The 19,491-nt window shown below is 38.4% G+C and overlaps 1 protein-coding gene across 2 annotated transcripts in view; it reads left to right on the top strand.

The window, feature by feature from the left end:
* The window catches only part of LOC106868016 (atrial natriuretic peptide receptor 1), a 68,471-nt gene that overhangs the window by 42,060 nt on the left and 6,920 nt on the right, over positions 1 to 19,491 (top strand). For both annotated transcript variants that reach the window (XM_089357269.1, XM_089357270.1), the window contains exons 19-22: positions 1,495 to 1,687; positions 6,436 to 6,625; positions 13,499 to 13,582; positions 18,329 to 18,420. In XM_089357269.1, the coding sequence (XP_089213395.1) occupies positions 1,495 to 1,687; positions 6,436 to 6,625; positions 13,499 to 13,582; positions 18,329 to 18,420 (559 nt within the window). The remainder of the gene's footprint in view (positions 1 to 1,494; positions 1,688 to 6,435; positions 6,626 to 13,498; positions 13,583 to 18,328; positions 18,421 to 19,491) is intronic.

Consider the following 19,491-nt stretch of genomic DNA (forward strand, 5'->3'; position numbering starts at 1 on the left):
AGCCAAGTAGATGCATTTTCTTCATTGCTTAAACAAGTTTTTTCTTATCATCTCTGAGCATCATTTTGTCTCGAGTCATCCCTAATCCAGCAGAAATACAATCAAATACGTCCCAGTTATCAGTCTCATGACCTTAGATCGATTACTGCATCATGCACTACATTATCCAAGTTTCATACTTTTTAATGATCATATGTGATTTGAGGGAGATTTCGCTGTTATTTCTCAAACGATCTCATAGAAGCTTCTTTGCTGGATAGTGTTGATATCTTTTCACACTGGTAAAAATCCCCTTGTACGATTTTGAAACTAAAAGTCATTTACTAGCGGGCAAAGAGCCCGCAGTTAAACGTGAGAAAGTTTAATTTGTTTTCATATTGGTAACGGCTCCTTAGATAAATTATGAAGTCTTTTTTCTTTAAACCTTTATCTGCAAAATTAAATTAAACTTCATGGTCGTTCCAATAAAGATGTTAAATACCCACTATGAAAGAAAAAATAAAATTAATATTTTCTGCAAATCACGTTGCCGTTGTAAACTTGACATATCTAAACAAAGCTAGTTTTCGTCATGACATTCCTCAACAAAAGATATATTGGTATATAAAAATGCTTTCCGCAGCTAAAGGTAAATAAATTTTGATGGATATATTTGATTTCCGCATTAAAAGGGTTAAATCGGTAAACATCCCTCACTTACATGTAAAATACCCAGTTTTGCGAGCACTGCGTATATATCTACCCATTCTTCATTTCATAATAAAAATAAAACGTTTTAGATTTTGGTTAATGAAAATTTACACGTTGATTGTTATATTTATTGACAATATTTTACATATGTTAAGGCAGTGAGCTAGCAGAATCGTTAGCACGCCAGGCAAAATGCTTAGCGGCATTTCGCCCGTCATTACATTCTGAGTTCAAATTCCGCCGGGTCGACTTTGCTTTTATCCTTTCGGGGTCGATAAAATAAGTGTTAGCTGAACGCTGGCGTTGATGTAATCGACTTAGCCCCTCCCCCGAAATTACTGACCTTGAGCCAAAATCTGAAAACAATGTTTTACACATTTACAATTCAAAACAACAGAAAAGGCCACTAAGTGTCTTTGGATAAAGAGGGCAGACCAATGGTTTGCTGCTACTAGAAAGCAAGCTGAGACTTGATCAACGCTGCCTGGGTCAACTGGGTGAGTGGGTCTGATGATGAAGGGCTCGAAACTGCATGAGACCCAAGAAACATCACTGACGATAGATCTCAGAGTTTCCGCGAGATGCATCTTACAAACTAAACATGTATTTACAGTTCCTAACGGCCACTTTTTGTTTTCACTGTAGCCCTTAATCTTTTCTTAACTGAAGTGTATCATTTATTATGTTTAAAGAATAGGTAAATGTATATGCCGCACCCCGTATGCCGTGTCTTCACATTGCAAAAAGCATCTCGGTTATTATGGAAAACACATCAAGTAAATATTACGAAACTTTCTGTTGCAGGTCAGTGGCCGAAAGGCTGAAAGTCGGCGAAACTGTCTATCCTGAAGTATTCGAATCCGTGACCATATTTTTCTCAGACATCGTTGGTTTCACTACTTTGTCTGCTCTCAGTACACCTATGCAAGTCGTGGACCTTTTAAATGAACTCTATACTCTCTTTGATGACGTCATTGCCCAACATGATGTTTATAAGGTATGATTATTAAATTTTTACTTATCTTATTCCTCTTTTATCGTTTACCTGTCTCAGTCATTAAGCTGCGGCCATGCTTCAGCACCAGTGCGAAGGGTTTTAGTCGAATAAATCGAACCCATACATTTTTTTTTGTCGGATACTTTTCTTTTGGTTCTCTTTTGCCGAACTGTTAATTTTACGGGAGATGTAAACAAAGCAACACCGGTTGTCAAGCGCTGATGATGGACAAACATAAACACACACACAAAATTATATACGACGGGCTTCCACACAGTTTCCATCTACCGAAGTAACTCACAAGGAATTGGTCGACCCGGAACTATAGTAAAAGGTTATTTCCCAAAGTACCACGAAGTGGAACTGAACTCGAAACCAGAAGGTTCCAAAACGAGCTTCTTAACCGCCTTGGGATATTGTTTTGTCAAAGAAAGCAATATTTGATAAATTATTTTATTTTATTTTACACACGGCTGAAAGAGTGAAATTTGAAAAATATTTGAACACTTATTTTTATTGCCGTATTTTCGAGCATTCAAATTGTGGTGTAAACATACAATGTAAACATACATACATTGTCACTATCCTTCCAAATCCTATTGCACTCCACGAGGAATTTTTGGTCCTTCAAAGTCAAAAATGGCGTACAAGTAGACCTTCCTTCTTTCGCTGTAAATTTTGATCTGAAAATTCAACTCACATGCAGGAAAAGCACAGTGACAAGTTGGCAGAATCATTAGGGCGTCGGAAAAATTGCTTTGCTGTATTTTCCTCCGGCTCTTTACGTTTTAAACTCAAATTCAGTTGAGGTTTTAAATTTGCTTTTCATCCTCTCGAAGTCGATAAAATGATTATTGCTCAAGTACAGGGGCTAATGTTATCAACCAGCCACCTCTCCCCAAATTGTTTATATTTCTATCCGGGCCCAGAGACTCTAGCAATTCATCCCCATATTGAAATATTAACAGTTACGTGACTTATTGAAAAAAAACAATATTTGTAGCATGGCCGCAGTCTAATGACAAAAGCAAGTAAAAGTAAATGGGTGGTTTTGAATAAAGAGGACAGATCGATAATTTGCTATTAATGGATGGCGGCGAGCTGGCAGAAACGTTAGCACGCCGGGCGAAATTCATAGCGGTATTTCTTCTGTCTTTATGTTCTGAGTTCAAATTCCGCCGTGGTCGACTTTGCCTTTCATCCTTGGAGTAAACAGATGGGAAATAACAGTTGCTACCTAAAGACAAAAATCGTATTACTTCAGCTGAAGGCCTGAAAAGACATGTTCAGAGAGTGCATATGGTGGCACCTGTTTCTCCTGCCAGCCAGCACAGTTGTCAAGTATGTAATAAAATGTGTAAAAGGCATGTAAGGCGATTGGAACGTTACCATCACACTAATTGTTACAATCCAAGTAATTTGGAACACTTTGTGATGGTCGTAGGGACTGTCTCCTTTTCTTCCCTTTGACTAAACCAATAAATATTATACAGGTAAATCTTAAGTTGTTTCAAATTACGTCTTTTTATATAAACCTTGCGTTTATATTTCAAAAAATTCTTATGAAAAGCGGCGCGCCGGGATAATCTTTTGCGCTCTGGACAAGGCGTTTAAGTGAAATTTTTCCGGCTTAACGTTCTGAGTTCAAATGCCACCTATGTCGACTTTGCCTTTCATCATTTTGGTGCCGTTAAAGTAAGTACCAATTGAGCATTGGTACTTACTCAATGTGATCGCCTGGCCCTCTCCTCAAAAGTTTTAGGTCTTGTGCCAACATCTGAAACAATTATTTAGTCGGAAAGAAGCGACAGTGCTTCTGTCTTTCACAGGAACTTCGACATTTGTACAATTGAAAGCTTCTTCAAGATTGTACATTTTGAAGATTTTTAAGGTTACGCCTGTTGGAAGAAAACAATTAGGGAGGCATGAAGAATTAAATATATATCTTAGTTCCAAGATATATCTCACAGTTACTCTAAGATGCATCATCAGTGATGTTCTGTGAGTCTCAACAGGTTTCTAGTCTTTCAGCATTAGAGCACTTCGCCTAGTTATTCCATCCGGCTTCATCAAGAGCTAGCTTGCATCTCAGTAACAGCAAATTCATTTCTACTCTAGGTACAAGGCCCCCAAATTTTTTGTGAGGGGCCCAGTCGATTAGATCGATCCTAGTATGCAACTGGTATTTAATTTATCGACCCCGAAAAGATGAAAGGCAAAGTCGACCTCGGTGGAATTTGAACTCTGAACGTAAAGACAGACAAAATACCGCTTCTTCTTCTTCTTCTTCTTCTTCTCCCTTCCTTTTTTTTTTTTAGAAGAAATCGATTATAATCAGAGCCGAAGAGGGTTGTGTTCCGCCAACTTCAAAATGCCCAAGACGTCTTGTGTGTGTGTGTGTGTGTGTGTGTGTGTGTGTGTGTGTGTGTGCGTGCATGCGTCCGTGCGTGTGTGTGTGTGTGTGTGTGTGTGTGTGTGTGTGTGTGTGTGTGTGTGTGTGTGTGTGTCTCGACGGCGCCAACTCCTACAACCCTATTATGTGTTGCTGGCTTAAAGCAATATAAAAATAATTACGTTCGTTATTGCTGTTATGGTTTACTCTCAGCTTTCGTCTAATAAATATTTCTAACAAATATATAATTCACTTCTCATTTTTTTTTCTACTTGTGACGGGAAACCATGACCCTTGTAGATTGATAAGATTGACATCGCTAATGTTCCATTAAAACTATTTGCACGTTATTACTCGTAGGAAAGACATGGGGAGAATCCAGAATGGCGACGATTTGGAATTGAAGGATTGGGGAATAGTGGTTAGTGCGGGGAAACAGTGGGTGGTTGAGCGCAGCATGGATGCTGTTAGGTAAAGAGACGAGTGGGATGGCGAGCTGTAGGTGGTTCAGTTAATGGAAGAACTGAAACTTCAATGTGGAAACACAAAGAGAGGGTTCCACCACCACCACCACCACCACCACCATCATCAATCATCATCGTCGTCATCATCATCATCATCATCATCATCATCATCATCATCATCCTCATCATCGTCGTGGTCATTGTCATCATCTTCATCATCGTCGTCGCTGTCATCAATCATCATCGTCGTCATCGTCATCATCATTCTCATCATCATCATAATCATAATTTTTGTCGTTGTTGTCATCATCACATTATTATCACTACTACCACTATCATCATCATCATCGTTATCATCAACATCGTCATCCTCCTCCTCTTCCTCCTCCTCCTCTTCCTCCTCCTCCTCCTCCTCCTCCTCCTCCTCTTCCTCCTCCTCCTCATCATTATCATTATCATCGTCATCCTCCTCCTCCTCCTCATCCTCATCATCATCATCATCGTCATCCTCCTCCTCCTCCTCCTCCTCCTCATCATCATCATCATCCATCTCTCCTCCTCTTACCACCCACGCTCAATCTCATCATCCCATCCCTCTACCATGCTCCACACCAACCACCATAACCAACCGATCCGTCTTGCTCAAGACGCCAAGCTTCTGAAAATTCCTTCCTGCCTCCGTTTTCATTTAAGCTCCATCACTTACACCATCAACTCACAATTATTCCGACAAAACGCTAATTGTAACAATCCAAGTATTTTGGGACACTCTGTGATGGTCGTAAGGAGTGTCCCATTTTCTTCCCTTTGACTAAACCAATAAATATTACACGGGCAAACCTGTATAGTTGTTTCGAGTTACGTCCTTTTTTTTACTTTACGTAGTCAAACCTCAACTTCAGACAGTTTATCCGACTTTGCGGTGGTCTTAGTATAAAATTTAAGAAAAACACACACCTAAAAACCAATACTGAACTGGAAAAATCAAATAAAATACATGCGAAAATGTGTACAAATCATTTATTAAAAAAAGATATTAGTTAAATTATTTAAAATGTATTTTTCATGTTTGCCTGAATTTTTTTGTTAATAAGGAAATTTCCGTTTTTTCCCAATCTCTCATTTGTCCATCCCACTTCCTATCTATTCTTTCTTCTATTTCCGCTTCCTCTCTTCTCTCTTCTCTCTCTCCCTCTCTCTCTCTCTCTCTCTCTCTCTCTCTCTCTCTCTCTCTTTCACTCTCTGTCTCTCATTTCTTTTCTTTGTACTCCTCTCAATTCATCTTTTCTTTTTTTTATTCTTTCCTCCTTTCTCTCCACCCACTTCGCAGTCTCTTTCCCTCTCGCAGTGTTTCCCCCCCCCCTCTCGCTGGCTCCTTTTCCCTTTCTTCACATTTTTCTCTCTCGTGCTTTATCCTCCTCTCATCCACTCTTTTATAACTCTTCTCCCGCTCTCATACTCCTTCCTACTTCCTTCTTCCCTCTTGCTGTCTCCTCTCCCTCTCACAGCCTTCTCTTTTGCTATCTCCTCCCCTTTCGATGTCCCCTCCCCTCTTGATGTCTTCCCGCCTCTAACTGCCTTCTCTTTTGCGATCTCCTCCCCTCTTGCTGTTTCCTCCTCTCTCGTTGTCTTCTCCCCTCGCTGTCTCCTCCTCTCGTTGTCTCCTTCCCTCGCTGTCTCCTTCCCTCTTTGTCTCACCCCCCTCGCAGTCTCCACCCCTTCTCCCCTCAGTGTTTCCACCCCTCTCGCCGTCTCCTCCCCTTCCAACGTTCTCTCTCTTTCTCTCGTTCTCTCCTCCCCTTCACTCTTTCATTCTCTATCATTTCCCATCTTCAATTCTATTTGATTTAACACTGTTTTAATTACCGTGTATTCATGTGTTCGAAATTCAGGTAGAAACTATTGGTGATGCATACATGGTAGCAAGTGGCCTTCCTCACCGCAATGGAGATTTACACGCAGGCCAGATTGCAGACATGTCATTAAATATTGTCAGTTCCATCTTAACATTCCGAATCCACCACATGCCAGACAGGCAGCTGCAAGTACGCATTGGAATACACACTGGACCTGTGTGTGCAGGTCAGACAAAATCTTATATTATTTCTTCTGCAGTTTCATCATCTTTACCCAAACCGATGGTATTAAACTTTTTTTTGTTTTGTATGCCTTAGTCAGAAAAGAAAAAAACAGCACTAAATATGAATTATGTAGGGCATCCAAGACCGATGAAAGGAAGTAGGGAAAAGAGCCCTAATATTTACAACAGAGTTTCTTCTGTTATAGGTCTATAATGGTAAGGTTGTAGTGCAATAGAATTGCACAGCATGGTACACTAGCGTAACTAGAGGTGGTGGAAAGGCGGTCCGCTCCGGGCGGCACTTTTATGAGGGCGCCATCACTTTTCGGTCTGTTGTGGGCTATAAGCCTGTATAGGCTATAATGAAATCAAGTCGGGACACAGACAGTACTCACTGTTAATTGCAACAATCGATATAGTCACTGTGCAATATATATATTTTGTGGGAGGCCCGGGGGCGGCAAATTGAAGGGCCGCCCTGGGCAGCACTCACTCTAGCTACACCACTGCCGTGGTACAATGTACTTGCGATAATACAGCTGTATACAGTTGTAAAAGTACATAGGATAATTCAGATATATATTGAAGTAGAAGTGCTTGTTATGATTGAGCTTGTACAGTATGGCTGTGGTAGGAGCTATATGTTGCAATAATCCCAAAGTGCACTATGACAGAAGATACCTTTTATGACACAACTGTACACTGTGGTAGAAGTATCTGTTACAATTGAAACGTATACTATGGTAGAGGTATAACAGAATTGTACCCTATGATAGAACGGATCTCTTATAATACTAACTCTTCTCTGTGATACAATATACGAGGTATAACAGAACTAAACATCGTGGTACAGCATATCTGTAGTAATATACCTTTGGGTCAAAGTAGGGAGTAATTTTTATATAAGAAATGTAAAGCGAAAAATCTATTCTAATGACATACGGTATCCATTAAATTTGTTCTGTTAAAACAATTGTTACTGTTCAATATTGGGCTCCTGTTCAAATTCCTCCGAGCTCGACTTAGTCGTTCATCCTTCGGCGTTGATGAAATAGGTATCAGTTGAGCACTGGGGTCGATATAATCGACTTATCCGCCCCCCCCCCCCCACCTGAAATTGCTGGCTATGTGTCAAAATTTAAAACCAATATTGGGGACCTGTTCAAGACGGAGAGCTGGCAGAATCTTTAGTACGCCGAGTAAAATGCTGCAAAGCATTTCTTACGTCTCTACGTTCCGAGTTCAAATTGCCTTTCATCCTTTCGGGATCGATAAAATAAGTACCAATTGAGCACTAGAATCGGTGTAAACGACTTATCTACTCCTCGAAATTACTGGTCTTGTACCAAAATTTGAAACCAGTATCAGATTCCTATTAAGGAATGGTTGTCATTGTTGCAGTATTAGGATTCTTTAAAGTATACTCGCTTCTTTCACAATATTAGGGTCCTATTAGGCTATAGGTGGCACTATAAGTTATCACACTGTATAACAAAATTAAAATTTTTTTTTTTTTGTCTTCGGTCAGTATGTGTTATTATTTGCTTCTTTCTAGAAATCAAAGGAAATGACGACTATTCTCTTCAAACTTAGCTTTTGTGACCTGGACAGCAATGTTTTGAAATTGACCTATTTTCCATTACATTTCAGACAGACTCAGCGCTGAGTTGCTGAAGCAAAAATATCGTTATAGCAAATATTCTGTTCAATACCAGAGATTTTCTTGTCATTTGCATGATCTTAACTACTTGAGCATGTCCCTTAGGGGCTGACAATATGTGCATCTCTGATCAGGAATAGTGGGGGAGCATCATAGGCATGTGTTGAGAGGGATTCTTTCAGGTTTAAATAAACGTAACAAAAACAAACGTTAGCCATTTTACATACTTTCTTGGAGTAAACAAATGGGAAATAACAGTTGCTGCCTAAGAACAAAAATCGTATTACACATGATCCTTTTGGGGACATTGTAATCAACTTTCCCTTGTGCCAAAACTTGAAACCAATATTAGAGTCCTATTAATTACAGGTTTCACTGTCAAAATATTAAGGTTTTGTTAGGATATGGTTTCCACTGGCATAGTGTTAAGGTTCCTGCCATTGTCACTATTGTGAAGTCAAGGTAGAGAGATAGAATGGGTAGCGAAAGAAGAATGATATGTAGCTAACTCCTAATAACGGAGGCCGTTGTAGTAGCAGTAGAAGTAGAATAGTGAGGAGACGGCACGTGTGCAGGATAAAGATTGGTGTTTGTTGGTAAGTCGTTGCAATCAGCTGTTTTTCTCTCGGATGCGGTCTAAGACGTTTTCTACGTAGCAAAAGCAATGTCTCGGATCGGGCGGCAGTATTTTAATTTCATTGTGGGCTTCGTTTGAGATTTGTAAAGAGTGAGTTGCTGTTTGAAGTTGAAGTATTTTGCAGCCAAGATTGGCGTTAGGAAGGGCATTCAGCCGTAGAAACCTTGCCAAATCAGATTGGAAACTAGTGCACCCCCCCCCCCGGCCTACCAGTTTTCAGTCAAACCGTCCAACCCATGCCAGCATGGAAAGCGGACGTTAAATGGTGATGATGATGATGATGAAGAAGAAGGCAAGTATTTGGGATGCGAGTTTCTTTTTTCTATGTTACGAATACAACCATACCAGCAGAGATCATTCGTGGATTTGCGGTTTAACATTTGTAGCATTTCAAGCGGGTAGAAATGCGTGTTATCTAAGTCTAGAAAGAATGTGGTACAAATTGTTTCCATGAAACATGAAGCCATTGTGTCTGTGTCCTGTGGAATGATACCAGATTATCACTTTTTATTTAAGTGAAGCATACTACCAAAAATACCCTACTGCTTCCCATACTGTAATTCATTGTGCATGCATTTCTTACATTCACTTGTTATATTAAACTTGAAACTGCAATGAGAGAAGGCCCATGTTATATGATATAGGTGTACGTCTGACGTCAACAGGTCTTTAATACGACATAGATTTCTTTTCTCAACCGGATATATAACACGATCTTAACTTTAAGAAAGAAAACCAAAAACAGGTGCGAATGGGAGGTTCACTCTCATATTCTATATCTGTTCCACAGAGACAAAGATATACACACAAATATATACAAACATACGTACACAAGTATATACATGCATGTATGTATGGATGTATGTATGTATGTATGTATGTATGTATGTATGTACATTTCTCAGGGATTTAATTATTTTTCCCTTTCCAGAATGTAAGTTGAAGTCTAACGAAATGACAAAGCGCTTTTGTTTAAGCTTTTTGGGTTTGTGGCGATGTGAAATAATGCGTGCATCACATATGTTAGTAGGTGTGGATAAGCTTGCACTCAGGTAGTAGGTGCGCGCGCGCGCGTATATATATATATATATATATATATATATATATATATATATATATATATATATATATATATATATATATATACATATATATATATAATACGAATAATCACAAAAAACAAGGTTGGTATATTGAGGGAAAGGGCAGGGAGAGAGAAAATAGATCAACCAAAAATAAACAGCTGTCATTTTCTAATCTAAAACTATCTGCATATTTCCGCCCTTCCCTGATATTCTTATTAACCATAGCAGTCAACTGACTTATATCAAGCCATCTTATTATCTTGTTTTAGATAAGATTCACCAATCAAATATTGAGAATCGGTAATCTGCCAACCATTTTTATAACTACATTATAACAAAGATGTAAACATCCAACGAAAACCAAAAATAACTACAAAACTATGTATCATTTGGGTGGGGAAAATTAAGTAAATAAACAGAAATGAATGAACGAAGCAACAACAAAAACAGCTAACTACTACTACTACTACTACTACTACTACTACTACTACTACTACTACAATTATGATAATGGCTTCAAAGTTTTCCATAAGGGCAGCAATGAAATATGGCTTAAAAAATGTGCAAAAGCAACCTTGAAAAGAGGAAAACTAATTATGAGTAGAAGCATCTCACTCGATAAAGCAAATGAAATAAGAGAATTAGACCAAAGCCATACATACAAATACTTAGGAATCAATTAATTAGATACGATACAACACACACAAATGGAAGAGAAAATAATGAAAGAATATTATAGACAAGTTAGGTTAATACTGATAACAGCGCTCAATACGAAAAAGTAGATAATAAGTATCAACACTCTACCCATCCCAGTTTTAAGTTGCAGCTACAATATCCTTAACTGGATATTAAATGAACTAATCAAAATAGACAGGAAAACAAGGAAAATAATGACAGGATTTAGGATACACCACCCAAAATCTGACATAGAAAGGTTATATATAGAACGTATAGAAGGTGGTAGAGGCCTTATACATCTGGAAAACTATTATAAAATAACCACCATAGGACTACAAAAATACCTACTTCAGAAGCAAGGAAAATTAATACAAATAGCCACGAAACACAAACAAAACTCAGCTAGAAGTCCTGTTCAATCTTCATCTTCAAGGCTGAAATCTCCACTTCTGAATTTTGCAAACCATCTTCTGGAAGTTCTTTCATTGAAGCATTCTTTCCTATAAACTGAGTGTATGTTTCGAGTCGCTTCGGCAACAGAGTTTCCTTTCTTGTACTCTTAAAGCATTATGTGCCTCAAATGCTCTTTGGATATTTCCATGTTAGAAAGGGTTTTAATCAAAGAAATTTTAATTCTATTATTCTGTAAAATAATATTTAATTAGTTAAAATGTACACAAATGCATAAAAATAGTTTTTAATTCCATTAGACATTCTAAAATACTATTAAATTTTATTCGATTTTAAAAAAGGTAAAATCGGACAAAACTTTATATATATATGATATATATATAAAGTACATTGCTTTATTTTGAAATTACTAATATTAACAATACTCGCAAATAAAATACAGACTGGGGTTGTAGTGGTCCAAGTCAGCTATATTTTATTACACCAATGTATTGTAACTTTTAAATCTAAAATTCACTGTATTTTATGTATCCTATCGATATTTATCTATTTATATGTATTTTTATATTTATATATTTGGAATTTTTATATCAGTTTTATTAATGTAGAAGAATATATATATATATATATATATATATATATATATAAAACAAATAATAAATGAGTATATGCATATATACGTACAGGTATGTGAATACCTACGTCTACCTGTATATATAGGTGCATATCTGGGTACAAGACATTGCAAACAAAACGTAGACAAGAAAATAATAATAACCAGAGTACAGAAAACACACAAGCCACGTAGAGAACATTTTCCTTCATCAGCTACCCCCGTTTTAACACCGGCGTTTCGAAGAGTTGGGCAGGACGCATCGTTAAAACGGCTTTTCCCATGGACCGCAAATTAAATTTCTATACACAAATTAAACCTGTGCCATGGAGAAATGTAGTGGCGGACAAAAAACAAGACAGGGAAGCAAACGGAAAAGAAAACAAGACAGGAAAACAAACGGAAAAGCTATGCGGCCAGACGTGAAAAATTATGTGTATATGAACGCTGTGAGGCACGAACTGAAAGTAGGGACGAAGTAAGTTCGCGTGCTTGCTCGGCGATAGCCAAGGAAGAAAAGGATTAGCGACCGGAAGCATGTGACCAGGCAGGGGTAAGGAAGAGAGAGAGAGAGAGTGGTAGAGGGAGAAACAAAGGGAGGAAGTAGAAGAATAGGTGAGCAACGAGAGGAAGAGAGGAATATAGTAGTAACAGAAGGAAGTACGAGAGGGGAAAGAGAGAGATATAGTAGTAACAGAAGGAAGAACGAAAGGGGTAAAGAGAGATACGTAGTAGTAACAGAGGAAGAACAAGAGGGGAAAAAGTGATAGAGAAAGAGGCACGAACTGAAAGTAGGGACGAAGTAAGTTCGCGTGTTTGCTCAGCGATAGCCAAGGAAGAAAAGGATTAGTGACCGGAAGCATGTGACCAGGCAGGGGTAAGGAAGAGAGAGAGAGAGAGAGAGTGGTAGAGGGAGAAACAAAGGGAGGAAGTAAAAGAATAGGTGAGCAACGAGAAGAAGAGAGGAACATAGTAGTAACAGAAGGAAGAACGAGAGGGGAAAGAGAGAGTTCGCTTGCATTGCCTCCATTCAGATTATTAAACGATATATATATATATATATATATATATATATATATATATATATATATATATATATATATATATACATGTGCTTATCTTCGGGTCTGTGTTTGTCTCCCACCACCACTTGAAAACTGGTGTTGGTGTGTTTATGTTCCCATAAATTAGTGGCTTGGCAAAAGAAATCGATAAAATAAATACCGAGCTTAAAAAAAGTACTGGGGTCGTTTCATTCTGTAAGATGGTGCCTCAGCATGGCCGTACTCTAATGACTGAAACAAGTAAAAGATACGTACGTGTGTGAATGTGTATGTGTGCAAAATGGATCACTCGTGAAGTTAGCCAAGTCAAAGCCAACAAAGAATTTAGACATTAAAGTCTCTTAATGTTGAAGAAGAAGAACAAGGAGAAGAAGAAGAAGAAGAAGAAGAAGAAGAAGAAGAAGAAGAAGAAGAAGAAGAAGAAGAAGAAGAAGAAGAAGAAGAAGAAGAAGAAGAAGAAGAAGAAGAAGAAAAAAGAAGAAGAAGAAGAAGAAGAAGAAGAAGAAGAAGAAAAAACTCTCTTAGAATATAAATAAACATTCAGCCGAATACGTACATAAAATAAACGCACAGCTTTACAAATACATTGATTTTCCGTTTACAGATATTATTTTGAGACACACTTAAGCGCTTTCAAAATGAACAGACACAAAAGCAACACAATTATTCAACGACTCGATATTTATATCTATCTTTATTTCTCCTCCCCATTGCTCTTGAACAGGTGTAGTTGGATTAACAATGCCGAGGTATTGTGTATTTGGAGACACAGTCAACACAGCATCTCGAATGGAATCAAGTGGCAAAGGTGAGTGTGACTTAAATGTTCTTCTCCTCAGTCATCAAAACCGCATTGTTGTCTTACAATAAATGACTATTTTCCTAACAGCTTGAAATCGTTGTGTGTTTTTCGTTTACTGTCGTTGATAATCCTTTCCGTTGTATCATATATGCTGTGTGATATTAAAGACTCTTTTTATAACATGATCTGATCTTGTATCCTCAATGTTATCACAGATATTATCTTTTCTGATTATATGATGTGGTATCAACGTTTCTCATATAAGAGCTGAATAATAACAACAATACAGAACATTTGGTCCTGTCTTCTACTTCTACATCATCATCATCATCATCATCAAAACTACCACCACCATTTCTTCTTCTTCTTCTTCTTCTTCTTCTTCTTCTTCTTCTTCTTCTTTCCCCTCCTCCTTCTTTTTCTTCTTTTTCTTCTTCTCCCCCTCCTCTTCCTCCTCCTTCTTTTTCTTCCTCTTCTTCTTCTTCTTCTCCCCCCTCCTCCTCCTTCTTTTTCTTCTTCTTCTTCCTCCCCCTCACCTCCTCTCCTCCTCCTCTTCCTCCTCTTCCTCCTCCTCTTCCTCCTCCTCCACCACCTCCTCCTCCACCACCTCCTCCACCTCCTCCTCCTCCGCCTCCTCCTCCTCCTCCTCCTCCCCTCATCCCCCTCCTCCTCCTCATCAATACTGTCTGAGAAAAATTTGGGGTATGAACTGGAAAATGGCCATTAGTAATGTGGAGGTGCTTGAGAAGAGTGGCAGTAGAAGTATAGAGTCAATGATTTTGCAAAGACGTTTGAGGCGTGGAGAGGACATTTGGTAAAGATGAGTGATGAGCGATTGCCCAAGTAGCTATTGTATGGTGAGTTGGAAGATGGCAGGCGACCAGTGCATGAGCCTAAACTAAGGTTCAAGGATTGCCTTAAAAATGCTCTAATACAGACAAGAATTGCAGCTGGTGGTTGGGAGAGGGCGGCACAAGACCGCGATGGATGGAGGAAGATAGTGCATGATGGTTGTTCAAAGTTTGAGAGGGAGAGAGTGAAGTATGAGAGAATTAGGAGGGGGGCTTAGTAGGAGGGAACCTGTAGAAAATGAGTATTGCTTTTTGTGTACGTGGTTTGTGGGAGGAGGTGTTTGAGTCGTGCAGGCCTGGTGAGCCATCAAAAATCTCACAGGAATCGACCCATGATAAATAGTGATGTGGCTATTAAAATTCACAACCGAACATGTGTAAAATGTGGAAAGGTGAGCCACTCAGATGGAGGTCTGAAAAGACATGTTAAGAGAGTGCATATGGTGGCACCTATTTCTCTTGCCAGCCAGCACAGTTGTCAAGTATGTAATAAAAGGTGTAAAAGTTTTGTTGGGCTTAAAAGTCATATAAGGGCATCACATGGTATCAATAATGAATCATTTCAGTAAGTCTTTTTGGCAATGGATTTTCTCGTGTTACGAGGGTGCACCTATGATATATGTATGTAAATCTGTATGTATGTGTGTGTATGTATGTATGCATGCATGCATGTATATCTCTCTCTCTCCCTCTCTCTCTCTCACTCTGACATACACACACACACTCTCTCTTTACATATATATATATATATCTATATGTATATATATATATATTTATATATATATACATACATACATACATACATATATATATATATATATATATATATATATATATATATATATATATATATATATATATATATAAACTAATCTTTCACAAGAAACGATCAGTCTTATACATTGCCTAAGGCGCTAACATGTGGTAGAAACGGTTGATAGACAAACTACTAAGTGGTAATTTACTATGAGTTTTTACTCAGTCCTGACTTCAGATTCTTCTAAGTCTAATGGAATAAATACTAAGTACCAGTTTTTATTTACACCTTATTTACTATTGTCTACTCAAAACGTAATGAGCCTTAAATGCCTGGACGCTACTCTGTATTTCCTGCCGTCTACGACCCTTTGATGTGAACAATAATTATTTTTTCAAAGAAAGGTTCATTTTTATATGGAAAAACTAAAGACAATTGGATCGACCTTAACATTCTAATGACGTTTGTTTTTCTGGCCCTAGCATGATTTAAACTGAGAAGGTACAGAGTCTAATTTGCAGAAACACTCTACTATTTCTGCCAACCCCAGGTATTTCGTACTTGAGCAGAAAAGAGATTTATAGCATTCATGAATTTCTTAAGGGTATTAGGACCTTAAATTAAGGGAATTTGTCTCAAATGATATTCGAAACCAACTTGCTGTCTCGGCTTTCTTGGAGATATGACGTTTTCTCTCTATGGCAACATAAAAGGGTCTAGTTTTGTCAGTGAAAATAGAACAGAGCTAAAAGCTGCTAATTGAAAATGAATAACTGAAAATTTACAGACGTATATATATATATATATATATATATATATATATATATATATATATATATATATATATATACACACTCACAGATAGACAGATAGATAGATAGATAGATAGATAGATAGATAGATAGATAGATAGATAGATAGATAGATAGATACATACATAGAGAGAGAAAGAGAGAGGGAGAGAGAGAGAGAGAGAGAGAGAGAGAGAGAGAGAGAAATAAATAGAAATATTCAGAATACAAGCCACTAAAAATTGAAAATTGAATGCATTTGTTATGTCTTATGATGAATACTCTAATTGCAAGGGGTTTTGAATATCCAGAATCTGAAAACAAAATACGTTAGGAAGTTGTGTTCAGTTAACATTGACCGCATCGAATAACTTGAGAAATACAACTTGCTAAGAATCCTTTCTTTGCTTGCAATCGGTCGTGTTCGTGCGTGTGTGTGGTGTGCGTGCAATGTTAGAGTGAAATCCGATACTACTCGTTTCTCAAATCACAAATCGTTGTGCTTGAGATTATGCACTCGACCGTGTTATTTCTTGACCTGTGTTTTTTTTTCTTTTCGTTTCTAGATGTACAAGTATAACCTAACTGAGGCAACATTTAGTTTAATTTTGTATTTACTGTATTTCAGCCAGTGAGCTGTGGTCATTCTAGAGCATGACTAATATATATATTTCAAAAATAAAAAGTCATCTGTATATGGAGCAAACTAGTTGGCTGGCCCGTGAGTGCCTTTAGCAGAGTCGACTATGTTGCAAGCATTCGGGTTAGGTATCCTAACTGGGGTTAACTCAGAGTCCCTAAAAATGTATCATAGGCACACGAAAAAAAAAAAAGAAAGAAAAAGATTAAAAGAAAATTTTGAAAAAAGAAGCGAGCGAAGAACCTCTATGTGATAAATCCACCGACAAGAAATAGGAGCTAAAATTTCCCTTAGACTATCCCTACCGCCATTATAGCTCACATGAAAGACGAGATGGTTATTGTTGAAATGCTTTTGATCATAAGGTCCGTTCAGCTTGGGCTGATATGGGATTAAACAAGAACAATAGCAGCATTGAAAAACTGGTTTCAAATTTTGGGACAAGGTCAGCAATTTAGTGGGTAAATTAATAACATCAACCTCAGTGCTCAACAAATACTTATTTTATCGACTCCAAAAGGATGAAAGAAAGCAAAGTCAACTTCGGCAGAATTTGAACTCAGAACATAAAGATAGACGAAATACCAGAAAGCATTTTCCCCCGAAGTGTTAATGGTTCTGCCAGCTCACCGCCTTGCAACCCTGAAATATTAATAAAAGTCAGTTTTGTCTGAATCTGTTTGCATCGTATTCCCGGTAAGCGACAGAGTCGTTAGAACGTCGTTGCGATAATTGCTTTAGTTCACTGCGCTCAGATTTCAAATCTCGCCAAGGCTGATTTTGCTTTTCATCTTTTTGAGGCTGATAAAATAAAGTACCAGTCCATGACAGTCAGTGGACTCGTGGAATGGTTAGAACGTTAGAGAAGATACCTTGTGGTGTTTGTTTCAATCGTTTCCATTCAGAACCGTTGGATAACGGATTTACTCCACTACCCGGTGTATCGCGGTGTAACGCCACGCGTTTGACCTTATGCAGGGCGAGATTTACTGTTGTAAACCGTCGGGTCAGCTCTTTGAGAATAGCTTCCCTATTTTCTCCTTCAGAAAAGTTCCAACTTTTTCTTCCATCTTTTTGAGGATCAATGAAATAAGTACCAGTTGAACCCTGGGGTCGATGTAATAGACTAACTTCCCTTCTACCAAATTCCAGGCCTTGGGCTTATACTAAAAAGTTATTATTGCTATTATTATCATTATCAAATTCTGTAGAAGTCGACGTTGCTTGTCAACTTTTCGGGGTCGATAAATTAAGTACCAGTGAAACACTGGGGTCAGTGTAATCGATTGGCCCCCTCACCCCAAAATTTCAGGCTTTGTGCCTTTCGTAGAAGCAATAATAATAATAATTATTATTATTGTTGTTTTTCTAGTTTAGTTGTTATTTAGCATTGGTTGAAGAGACCTATTACCAATTTGTCTTTCTTTTGGCCCTTATATATCCAGAACTGTATTTTCCTCAAATTACTCCCTACCATATTGAAAAGGCTTGTAAGGTGTAGTTTAAGATTGGCATGCCTATTACTTCTAGCAGCCATCATCACGTCCATTTCGTTTCATATTGCTTTGATGGTTTTCCTTTTTTTCAGATGATAAAATGCGATTTGAAGGAGATTTGGTTGCTATTTCTAGCAGTTCATAGATGCTTTCTCAGTCATTGTTATTGTTGCTGTTACAGTTATTATTGATATTGTTGTTTTTGCTGTTGCTGCAGGACTGAGAATTCACATCAGTGAATCGACAAGGGATGCTTTGATGAAGATTGGTGGCTATGTCGTTTCGTTGAGAGGCGAAACACCGATCAAAGTACGTATATCTCCATTGTCATGTGTAGCTAGTGTGGTCGTCGCTGCCGCCACTGCGCTGCCGCCGCTGCGCTGCCGCCGCTGCGCTGCCGCCGCTGCGCCGCCGCCGCCGCTGCCCCTACCGCTGTCATTGCCACTGCCACCTCAGCCGCCGACGCCGCTGCTATCACCACCGCTGCCGCCTCTGCTGTTGTTATTGTTGTTATCGTCGTTGTTGTCGGCTACTTCCAGAGCATCCCTAACTAAAGATTTTCCAGCCACGAGCAGTCTTCTTTTTTTTTAAATTCCCTTTATGTCAGGCAACATAGCGGTTCGACAAATAGATTCGATAAAATAAACACCAATTTTCGTTGATATAATTGATTAAATCATTGAAGGAGATGCTCCAACATGGCCGCAGTCCAATGACTCAAACCAGTAAAGAACATGAACACAAATTTTCTTTCCTTCTTTTCGGGATTGATAAAATAAGGGATCTGTTCAATATTGAGAACGACTCTCCTCCTCCCCCTCCTCCCCTCCCCCCCCCCCCCCCCTCATCCACCTCCCCCTCCCCCTCCCCTCCCCCTTCCCCCTCCTCCCCTCCCCCTTCCCCCTCCTCCTCCACCTCCTCCTCCTCCTCCGCCTACTACTACTACTACTACTACTACTACTACTACTACTACTACTACTACTACTTTTTGCTGGCTTCCTTCAAGTCCCCAACTGAAATGTCTAGTTCTGCCCGCTGCGGACAAACTGTTGGTTGTTTTAGTTCTAGTAACAATTCATCATCATCATCATCATCATCATCATCATCATCATCATCATCATCATCATCATCATCATCATCATCATCATCATCATTATTATTATTATTATTATTATTATTATTATTATTATTATTATTTATTGTTTAATTGAAGAGACATCTGTCAAAACTCCGCGAAAACAAAGTGTTTTTATCCCAGTTTTGCTCATGGAAGGGTTTTGAATCGTTTGAGTAACCCCATTGCCCTACCTAAAGATTTCTCTTCAGACATTTTTAACTGACCTCTATATTTCTTGATAAATGACCAATTATATTGTTATT

Source organism: Octopus bimaculoides, chromosome 9 (assembly GCF_046866305.1).
Source record: "Octopus bimaculoides isolate indiv1 chromosome 9, ASM4686630v1, whole genome shotgun sequence".
NCBI lineage: Eukaryota > Metazoa > Mollusca > Cephalopoda > Octopoda > Octopodidae > Octopus > Octopus bimaculoides.